We start from the raw sequence: 11,322 nt of genomic DNA on the forward strand, positions 1-11,322 counted from the left end.
TTGGCCTTTGTCAGCCTAAAAGAAGCTTTCTTTTGCAATAGGTTAGATAGTTAGCACTGACGTATGGCGATCTTGTCGTGGGTCTCGGAGTCTGGGACATAGGGACCTCAACTCCTCGTCTCCTCGAGGCGGCAGGACTCCAAGAGCGGAGTTGACGACGAGTCGGTGACGTCACCAAAGACATCATCATGCTAAATCTTCTGAACAATTGGTCTACCGCCGCTATCAAGGTAAGGAAATTCTCACGCACAAACTCGTTCTTGATCGAATGATCGATGCAAGCAAATGTGATTCTCTCATTCTATCGAGGTTCTCCTCCAGGTTGCGCTTCGTCACACGGAAGGCGGTGACTCGGAAACAATTTTTTAATAGACCAAATATTTTCTTTATGGTTTATATATTAATTATTTTTTTAATATTTTAATTCAGTGGGATCTCTTTTTAGTTTCGCCTGGAGCATCAAAATCTCAGGACTGGTCCTGCAAGAATATGGCATGTTAGCTCAACCAAGCTCTTCCCGGAGTAGAAACCAGTGATCTTCACACGCTTGAGGTTGCCATGGCGGTGTTCTGGCACCTGGCGCAGATGCAAGGGTTCTCCGAAAATCGAGTCATGCTACTCGGGTAGCGGTGGTAGCTAAAGACAAAAAGGCCAAGGTGCTCGAGTCGATCCGTTAGTCACTAGGTACATTTGCAAATTGCAGTATGAAAAGTTTCTTACCCATATACCCAGGATGAAAGTCTCCAAGGAAGGAGAAGCATGAAGAAAAGAAACCAGAGAAAAAATAATCATAGGCTGGGGCAAGGATCACTCGAGGAACACAACTATCCAAGTACTTGAGGTGGTGGAATTTGCTGTGTAGAGTTGGTGTATTGACCATCTGCATAAAGGTTCTCTTGTTACATTCCAAATTAAGACTGCTATGTTACCACTATATGCATGTCTCTAGTCTATAGTCACCATAAGTTTCAGATTACACCTCACTAGGCGAATCAGTAATAAGAATTTCAAGATTTGGCACAATGGCCGGAAGCTCCACGGGAGCAGAATGGAGGGCCCTGGAACAATACGTGCGTAGGTCCTTCACTTGGCATGCTTCTCCAAGTGAGTCGTACAAGGTGGTTACCTGAAAAGCGAAAAAGTGGACAGATTTGGAGCTTCGCTGTCTATCACTTGCAGACTATTGCATGCAAATACCTCCAGGTAGCTGAGCCGCCGCAGTTGGTAAGGTATCTTCAGATGAATAATCTCACTGCATTTCAGGAGTTCCAACTTCTCCAAAGAAAAAGAATCTGAAAGAAGGCACCGTAACTCATCCCTAGTAATACTCACTGAACTCAGATATAACTTCTTCAGGTTTCTCAAGCAGCCAAGCCTGACTGTAGGACGAAAGGCGCCGGAGCTAAGACGAAGATGCCAAATCGAGTTTCCACTCTTACCAGATAAAAGTGAGCACGGGAAGTTTTATTTTGGCGTTTTTGAACGCAACACAAGGATGAGTTCTTCAAGCCCCGATGTAAGAGCAAGGTGAAGCCAGCTATCGAGATGACAAGAGTTGACATTGTAACAATCCTACATTGCAAGCCCAAACGTCTTCAAGCCAATGCCTGAGTACTTTTTCAGAATGTGATCAACTTTTCTGGTGAAATCCCTTGTTATTTTCTTATCTCCATATGGGGTTGCTTTCAAGCCCAGACTTTCCTTACTGAAGTAGAGGTTAGGACGACACCGCTAGGAAGTTAGAAATACACGAGACACGCAAGCAGCACGGGCGGCATCTTGAAGTGGCAATAGAGAATGTATACGATGCAAGATGTCCTGCAGGCACAACCATGGGATAAATGTTCAATAATGGAACTATACAAGCGCATGGTTAAATTAACAGGTAACGAAAAATAATGGGGCCATTGGAGTAGCATTCTATCCGAGGTGCTCTGCTCAAGGTAACATAACGCTGCATTTGATCCGGAGAAATGTTTTGACAGCGCTGCTACCATAATTAGCCACATCTGCAAAGTTGTATGGCCATCACGTAACTCCAGAGTTTGAGATGTATGTTCAGAGTAGTATTGTTGGTAGATGTTGACATTCAGGCTATGGACAGTAGCACAAGTGCCCACATAACAATGTCTATTGATGTGAAAAGTATCAAGGGGGCATACTTCACATAAAAAAGTTTTAAATTTTTTGGAGTAACAGAAGACCACCGTTTTGAAAAAGAGGGAAAGCGAAATTCAAACGCACTGCTGTTACTGTTCATACACGGTACTGTTTATTTTCGGCGCATGGTGTGCCGAAAATGGCACTGTAGCCTATTTTTGTCACACCGTGTGCCGAATACGGTGCTACAGTGCCATTTTCGGCACACCGTGTGTCGAATATGGTATTTTCGGTGTACGGTGTACCGAAAATTAATTTTCGGTAATACCGAATACGAATGCTAAAATTATAAATACGACGATATGTTGTTTATTTCGGTAAATACGATCGCGTATGTTGTCTAATTTAATAATGCGTGGGATGTGTGTCTTAAGAGTTGGTATATTGCTACAGAGGATGCCATGTGCTGGATGCAGAAGGGGGCTAAGAATAAATTGCTCATTAAGGTATGACAAATTCCAAAAGGTACAGTCTTAAATATTGGGGTTTGCACCAGTAATCCTTTTTTTTTCTGAAGATATGCAAATACAAAAAATGTCTTTTAGTTAAGTAAAAGACACAAACAAATCTGAGCAAATAGATATGCCTAACTATCCCGAGTCTGGCTGATTCATGGTCATGCATTCTGCTGGAACCTAGGAACGCTGTATGTATATACTACTAGGATAGCCATACACAAACAGCTTGATGCTCCCTTATCGACAAAATCAAGTTGGAGTGAAACATGGTAACAGAAGTATAGTATGCATAGCAATTCCAGCATCACGCACAACCAAAAAGGTCGGCAAGGGTTTACAAAAAAAGGAATCCTTCCAAGACATATATCTCCAAAATTGCACAAAAAAACAAAATGAATAGGGGCATAACCATGCAAGGGAAAATGATAGCTCTAGGCATTTCTCCACAGAAGATATCATATTAATATTTTCCTTATGAATGAATCTTTTTCTCCATGCCAAACAATCTTTTGGAGGTTTCCTTTCGACATTTCTCAAAGCTTGTGGCACCCTTCAAATCAAGTGTTTTCACTTGACTTCTCTGTCATGCAAATTTTGGAAGATTTCAGTGACATGGAGAGCAGAATGAGAGCACCAAATTCAAAGGGTGGCACAAGCTAAAGAAAACCTCACAATATTTCTTGCCATGAAGAATACTTCTTTGATGGTGAGGCATATCATTTCATACATTCGGTAAAGAAATGATTGGAGCTATCTTTTTTTTCCGAAAGGATAAGAGTATTGTCGATTTTTTTTTATAGAAGAGAATTGACCCAGTTTATAAGGGAACCTGGGTCCGAAAATCTCACAACTGCGCGGTTTAAAAGAAAACCAGCAGACAATCTCGAGACGACAATACGACATCAACTCCACAGACGGTGCTCACACCATAAACACAAACCAGACAACAGATAGGACCAACCTAACTCAACTCGCGCACTAACCAACCAAACACTCTATCACACAAGTCGGCAGCACGTCGCTTCGGAGGAGCGTGTATTGGACCAAATCTCTATCGTGAAGCACCTAACTGAAAGAAGAGTCATCGTGAAACAAAGACGAAGAAGTTCACCCTACAAAAGAAGCCAACAAAAACGACCCCGAACAACTCAACAGCGCCCATAACATACGACGCAACCAACAAATAGTCGCGCCCAACCTAACTCAACTCGCACACCAAACCAACATCCTGAGCAACAAGCCGGCGAAGCCTTGCTTCTGCGCTAGCAACAGCTTGGTTGGCGGAGCTCTGCTCCCACACCGAACCAAACCCCCAGAAAGTCAGCGGACACGTCGCTTCGGAGGAATGCGCATCATGCAACAACTGTTATTAGGAATGCCACATGAAATGGAAACGCCGCCATGCCGAGCGGAGGCGCAGGGGCCAATCTACAAAAGAAGTCGGAGGCACCGACGATGCGGTACACCCCGAACAGAAGAACCGGTGTCGCCGATGAGTGCAGGAGGGCTTCCGGAAACGACGCCTTCAAGAAGGTGGTGACGTCAATGTCGCCGTCGCTTGATCGAAAACCGGGGCAAGGTTTTAACCTAGAGAAGCCCCCAGGGCTGGGGAGACGTTACAATGTAGCTTCTAGGGAGAAAATGGCGCCCGCGGGCGTCATCGACATTGGCACTGCTGGGCTGACCTTTTACTCATGACTCCCCACCCCCAAGCACTTGCACAGAAGTCTCGCCTCAACTTCCACAGCTGCTGTCCTCACGAGAGCGCACCGCCCCGACACCATTCACATGCACCGCCCACCACCGGCAATCACTGGCCTCCCCACGGGCCAGATATGGAGGGAGAGACAGATCAGCAAGGGGAGGAGCCCAACGGCACCGGACGCTGCGACAGTGCGAGAGAAACGTTGCCACGGGCAGCCACCACCACTGAGCACGGCAATGGCGGCCACAGCCCACTAGCAGGGGCATCAGCGGGCCAGGTAGCAGCACAACATCGGCGGCTAGCCCTGAAGCAGCATCACCAACGGCATCACAGCAGCAACAATAGGCGGTGGCTAGCACCAGCGACGCAGAACAGCGGTAGGCACCGGATCGACCAAACAATCCAGCGTTGACAGCAGCACCACAACAGAACGACGCCAGCCTGCCGGCCAGCAGCGGCGCCAACTCCAGTGAGCCACCAGACCGGCGAACCTGCCAGCCCGCTTGGGCCGCCGAACCTCCACATCACTGGAAGGAAGCCAGAGACGCCCGCCACGGCCGGTCGCCGCCACCACCACCTCGCCTCAACGCGCAGAGTGGCAACGCGAGCGCGGAAACCGGCCAAAACGCGACCGCCGTTGTAGGCACGCGGATCCAGCAGAGCACGAATGGATCTAGCCCTCGACGCATAGATCAGGCCGCAAGGCCGCGCCGCCAACCGACGACAACCTCCCAACAACAACCGAATAAGAAAAACAACCATTGGGGAAGAGAACAAGGAAGAGAGGAAAGGGAAAGGCTGCGACGCCCTGGCTTCGAAGCCATTGTTGGCTGCCACCGCCGACGTCTGCTCGTCGGCGGTGGCGACCAGAGCTAGCTGAGTTTTGGGAGGAGCTAGGCGGCGGAAAAAATCGCCGCTCGAGTCGTCAGATGTGAGCGACAAGAGGGTGACAACCTATTGAGGTCTTAAGACTCGTGGTGAAATGACTGGAGCTATCATTTTTCTCTTTAAGTGTTATAACATTTATATGCCCTAATAAACTTTAGGCGCAATTTTTGGGGGCACATACGTTAAATGCCATCCCAAAGACTTGTCTCCGGCAATTTTTGGGCCCTGAATATCTTGTTCTTTTCCCTACTCGAGAATTAACATCTTGATCACAAGGCGAGCCCTTTCTTGCGGCCACGGAAACAATCGATCCATCTGAAGTGCAACGCGTCATGGTTATCACAGAATTCAGCCATTAACCGAAGAACAATGACGAGATCAAGCAAACCGATTTGTCTACTCTATCTAACTTTTGCGCAAGAACACGAACACGATTCTATTGTAAAGATCTCAACTTGTTTTTTTTAAAAAAAAAAGGAGAAACCATTTCAACTGCACAAAACAACTGCAACAAGTTAGCAGAACACAGCAATCTCCCCCAAGCCTGGTTACTGTGGAGTAATAATCTGAACAAGTTATAGATGCCATGGCACGCTCACGCAGAGAGACCAAAGATCAGAAACCGAGAGAGTGAGGGACCCAGGAAGCGTACCGCCGTACCGCGGGCTTGGATTCCACGCCGGCGCCGCCGCGGCCCTCGCCGCTGCATAGCCATGAGCCTCATCAGCGCCAGCATCGCCATGGCACCATCCGCGGGGACGAATCTAGACGCCCCCCCGGGCTTTCGGCTGCGAACTCCCCGCCTTCCCGCGACTCGCCGTCCCGCACGAGATTGTGTTGGGCTGCAAGCCCTGTCCTAGGTACGGCCCAATCCAACATCTTTTCACCAATTCGTCGGTGGTCTCGTGGGCTGTCTGTGGGTCAGTCTGAAAACGCAGGCCGGCGGCCATTGGTGGCGGAGGTGGCGTCTGGTTCCGGCGACTCGCTGGCGGCGAAGAGGGGAAGCGGCGACCATTTCTAGCGAGCCGGGTGCGGGGCAGAGGCGGAAGCGGGGATGTCGAAACGGCTGGTGTCGCGGCTGCTGGGGATGTTCCAATCGCGGACGCAGGTGGGCGTCGACAAGGCCGGCAACCGCTACTTCACCCGCGTCGAGGAGGTCGACGGCGCCAGTACGTGCACCCATCCATCCTTGCCTCTTCCCATCTCTTCTCGCAAGATCTCGCTGTTTCTCTTCTCTTGATCTCCTCTGGATGTTAGAGCGCACATGACTGCCGGCTAAGCAAATATTGGTGTTGTTGCTTCTTCGTGCCCTTCTTGATGGCGGAACAGCGAAGGAGAAGCGGTGGGTGGAGTTCAAGGGCGCCGACCAGGACTCGACCACCGTTCCAGGTGACCTCTCTTCCCCTTCTGCTCGTTTGGTCGGTGAGGACTTGTGGTGTGGCCGAAAGGTTTCCCAATTTAATTGGTGTTGCACTGTGTTTTTGCAGGCATGTATGGATTGTGGACCTTTATTCTTGATTGATATACTTGGATTTGTCGAGTGGGTTCAGAGAGTCTCATAGTTATGTCTTGCTTGTAGTTGAGTGGATTTGCTGGTTGAATGGCCAGAGGAAGAAAGCTCCAACACCAGAGGTAAGAGCAAGAGTGCAAAACTGTGATTGCTTCTGCAAATCGCGCATCTATAATTGTTTGATCAACTTAATAAGGAAAGGTCATTGCATCTGATGCTGATGTATTGCTACACCATATAGGAATTGGCTGAGCTGGAGGCGAGGCGTAAACGTGTTAAGCAAAACATTGAACGTATGTATCTGATGTTTCCAACTTGTAAACTCTCTTATGCTTTCGTTAGCAAGCCTCACTGTCCATTATGCATGCTGCCGAGCAAGTTTCCAGCATGTTTTTGTAGGTAGATCAGCATAGCATGCAAGTTTATCAGTTGTGGGTGGTGTGTTCTGCTTCTGCATATATTGTTGATTTATGTTATCTGACCATAAGACCATTGTGATGTGTCAAAAAAATGACTGTTGATTAATTCCTGTTATTTGTTTGGTGACTATTTCTGAAATATGATTTGATAATCCCATATATCTCCTAGGAGTAATGCCTATTATCTGTTCGGATCACAATGTGATGACATTAAGGGCCTGTTTGGTTAGGCTGAGGCTTTTCCAAAAGCTGCTTTTGAAAAGCTACTTATAGAAAAACTGTTTTCGAATTGGCTTTTGATGCAGATGAAATGTATAATATATATAATACCCCTTAGAACATCATCCCTCAGAAGCTACAAAAACTCATCCAGACCAGCTTCTGGCTTCTAGTAATAATGACAGCTTTTGCTTTTCGGAAGCCATTTCCAGAAGCAGGCTGTTTGATTCAGCTTTCTGCTTTTGAGTAGCAAAAGCCAGCAGAAAACCAAATAGGGCCTAACTATTGTCATTGTAGCCCATAGTTGTTATAATATGCGCTCTATGCTAATTGTCATTGTAGCCCATAGTTGTTATAATATGCGCTCTATGCTAATTGTCATTGTAGCCCATAGTTGTTATAATATGCGCTCTATGCTAATTTCCATAATGTGATATATATATATATATATATATATATATATATATATATATATATATATATATATATATATATATATATATATATATATGAGTATTTGAAGAACGATTGTGTATTTGTTCTCTTTTATGGTAAACTTCAGTTATTATATTTCATAAGTGGAAATATATCATATTTATCATATTTTGCGGCAAGAGTCCTCACAGCACGTCAGCACGAGACTGGATGAAACATAATCACTTGCAAACTTTGATCTCTATTGCAAGCATTCCATTAACAAATTAGAATGTTAACATGGAGATTCAGTTACTTTGGTGTGTAATTGGTGTTAAAAGGTAACTAGCAAGGCTGTTTCCTCTTTCAACTAACATGCATTTAAAATTTACCGTGCTATCCTCAATTCCTCATGAACCAAGTTTTGATGAAGCCTACTTCATCTATTTAGATTCATCCGGTTATATTGGGGGGGGGGGGGGGGACAAGATGTAAATGATGACCCATTGGTTTATGCGTACCTATTGCATCTGTTGTTGTTGTATACCTATTGCATATGTGAAGCTTTCATTCTAGTTGCACTTCAGTGTAAGATCTTATTCATGCCAGCATATGTTGCTATTGTGGTGTGACAGCCTATTTACTGAAGTTTTATTTCCGCAAGAATTAAGATCCTCACATATTTAATTCTACATTAGCCTTTGTTATTCATAACACATCTTTTTTACTTTGATGGTCAATAATTATGGATCCACTGATATATTTAATCTGTGTTTAATCAAGTTCTCAAGAAGAAAGAAGAAGAAGAAAGAAAGGCTGTTGTCCGGCCAGTCAAGAAAATTGGTATGTTCTTTCTGGTACTCTGTACTTCAATTCTTGGTTATATGCACTTATAGCTTTCTGTGGGTTTTCTCCAATGGATCGTTTATTATTCTTCCTGTACCACAACACCACTTTCAGACCAGTGCTGTGCTTTTTTTGGGGGGGGGGGGGGGTGAGCTTTTTGCGCTTCCTAATTTCTAGTCCTGCCAACGGGAAACATGAAGAAAAAAAAAATCAAATATTTGACATCATTCAATACCCTGTCTTGATAATAGAGTTATACTATGCAATGAATTATCATTTATTTTCCTGCGTAGTTCACCACTTCACCCTGTTGTGTTAGTGAAGGGGGAAAGATATCTCATATTGCCTTTCCTTTATCTCCTGATTGTTTAAATACTGATGTTCCTCCAAATGTAGGGAAAGCTGAATCTCCGAATCTTCAAAGTTTTGTGAAGCAGCAGTTCCCTGGTACTCCTCTAGATCAGAAGAAAGGTACCATTATCTTATTTTTATTATGTTCTGACTGGGAATATAAGTTTAACTACTTTTGACATGCATGATAACATTTCTGTCAACGCTTTTAAGGACCTGAGGTATCCAGGCCTGAGGATGCAACTGATACAGAAGATGCTACAACAGATAATGAGAGGTGCATTCCAGTTCAATGTTCTCTGCAAATGCTGTAATTTGTGATGACATTTTATTTACCTCTGTAACCTTTTTCTTCATGTCAATAGTGCCAGCAAATACCTATTTGGTGGGCAGTGCCTGCATTTTGCTGCATCTGCCTTCAAACATTTGGCATGGTCTTACAATTTTCTGGGATAAAACATAAATTTGGTTCAGTTACACGTAAAATAGAGCCCTTTTTTTGGGCAGGGGGGGGGGGGAGGTGCAAGGAACATGTAAATAAAGTTAATCTACCAAAATTGGAGATAGAAATGAAATTCAACTTTCTTGAGTGTTTGGAACTGATGTTGGATACAATCATTGTAATTCATAATGGATTTGGCAATATCTTATGGGTGATGAGGTCAAACCTAACATTGATTTCTGCATAACTCCAGCTAATCTGGGAGCTAAAACAGAAGGCAACTATTGCTATTTTCTTCATTTGAATTACATTGATTCAAACTCATGATTATTTTTTCATTCAGGTCTTCCGAGCCAACAGGAACCGGTGCGACTTTTAAGCCAGGGACTTGGCAGCCACCAACATGAGTGCCAACCTTAATTTCAGCAGATGAAGGGTGCTGTACCTTAATTCCACCAGCATGAGTGTAACATTTTAACCTTGGCTCTGAAAGGATCAATTACGCGAGTTCCTTTTTTTTCAGTTGGTTAAGCATTTGATGGAGTTGTAGGTAATCAGGGCTCCATGTTGCCCTGGATTTTTGCCAAATTCTCCGGTGTAATTTTGATGGATCGTGATAACAATTTTAATAAACTTGAGCATGGCTCTGTTAGGCTTCCCATGTAAACCGAGTTTCACAGATTTGTTCTTTCCCATGTTAGGCTTCCAATGGCAGCACTGTCCTGGTCAGCCGCAGATGATCTGTATTGCTCACCAAGGATCAAGACCCCTATGTGTATGTCACCCAAGATTGCGAAGCTTAACCTGTCTCGTTGGACATAGCAGCTATGTTGCATATGATGTAGTGAACTGAACTTACCATTAGGTCACCTATGTCTGGCTCTGAAACCTCCTTCTGCATGTATTGGTGACGGTTGGGCTGCAGCTGGTCATTTTGGGATGCAAAATGCACTGCTGAAACCATTCCCCCTTTTGCAGTTTGTAGTATTTGCAACACATCTATGATGTTTCTTTTGCCTTTTGTATGCCAATGTTAGTTAATCAATTACGACTCAATTAGACTGTTGTAGTTCACTACATCTGATCTGCCTGTAGTTAAACTTCCTACAGGTATTCTCCAGATTCAGACTTGAAACTGAAAGAGAGATGATTGAGCCGGCAGCTGCAGATCATGAGTCATGAGTGGCTGCTGGAAGTAACTATACCGGCGTGAGCTTAGCATACGCAATTTGGTGATGGCCGTGATGATAAGGAATGCAACATGCTTTCTACAGTCCAGCCTAAGTCAGGTCCAATATAATGCGTGGTCTTCAAGGCCTGTCTGACGAAAAGGCTAGAGATCAGAGTCCAAATTGCAGTGTTTAAGCTTTTGGTTGGACTCGTCGATGCATACATGTGCCGTTACATGTACGCTAACAGTGTACGTACTGTGCAGGTCGTAGGCCTGGCCGTGAGCCAGCGTGCACCGTGCTGCTGTCTGTGTGCACAGCAACACCGGCCACGTTACATGCACGACCCGGTCGTATTTTTTATGGAACGTTCCATTGCTCATTTTGTACACGCTTGCCCGGCCGGTTCGTGGCGAACACGCACCTAACTCGCTGTGGGATCTAATTCTCATCACGCTTTGCGCTTGCGCCGGCGTAATTATATATATTGCACGCGCGTCCAGTTGCTACGGCAGAAGTGCAGAGATGGCACGGCGAATCGTCTCGTAGCTGTCGCTTGATCCATCGAACACGTCCGTGAGTCGATCCGTCCTTGGCACCTGCAGCTTCATGGGCTCATAAATCAGGCCGCCGCTTTAACCCAGTTCTTCCTCGCCTCCGGCGTGAGCCACGGGCCGTGCCATGCCCTCGGTCGGCCGGCGAAACGAAACGCTACGTCCAGGTACCGTGCATGCCTCACCA

The 11,322-nt window shown here is 45.5% G+C and overlaps 1 protein-coding gene and 1 pseudogene across 1 annotated transcript; one reads left to right on the forward strand and one right to left on the reverse strand.

Moving 5' to 3' along the window:
* Positions 1 to 459: 459 nt before the first annotated feature.
* On the reverse strand, positions 460 to 6,066 carry LOC133902357 (uncharacterized; annotated as a pseudogene).
* A 70-nt stretch (positions 6,067 to 6,136) lies between these two features.
* LOC133902425 (uncharacterized) lies at positions 6,137 to 10,078 on the forward strand. Its single transcript, XM_062344007.1, has 8 exons — positions 6,137 to 6,380; positions 6,541 to 6,600; positions 6,791 to 6,843; positions 6,963 to 7,014; positions 8,557 to 8,616; positions 9,016 to 9,090; positions 9,184 to 9,247; positions 9,756 to 10,078. Exons 1-8 carry the CDS (start codon positions 6,266 to 6,268, stop codon positions 9,817 to 9,819), a joined length of 543 nt encoding a protein of 180 aa, XP_062199991.1. The 5' UTR covers positions 6,137 to 6,265; the 3' UTR covers positions 9,820 to 10,078.
* The last annotated feature ends 1,244 nt before the right edge of the window (positions 10,079 to 11,322 follow it).

This window comes from Phragmites australis, chromosome 20, assembly GCF_958298935.1.
Source record: "Phragmites australis chromosome 20, lpPhrAust1.1, whole genome shotgun sequence".
Lineage (NCBI taxonomy): Eukaryota > Viridiplantae > Streptophyta > Magnoliopsida > Poales > Poaceae > Phragmites > Phragmites australis.

Bases quoted from the DNA above. Each gene is read 5' to 3' on its own strand.
- LOC133902425 (XM_062344007.1), top strand. From the start codon at position 6,266: ATGTCGAAACGGCTGGTGTCGCGGCTGCTGGGGATGTTCCAATCGCGG. The intron at 6,844-6,962 runs GTAAGAGCAAGA...TACACCATATAG, and splicing joins AGAAAGCTCCAACACCAGAG to GAATTGGCTGAGCTGGAGGC. The intron at 7,015-8,556 runs GTATGTATCTGA...TGTTTAATCAAG, and splicing joins TGTTAAGCAAAACATTGAAC to TTCTCAAGAAGAAAGAAGAA.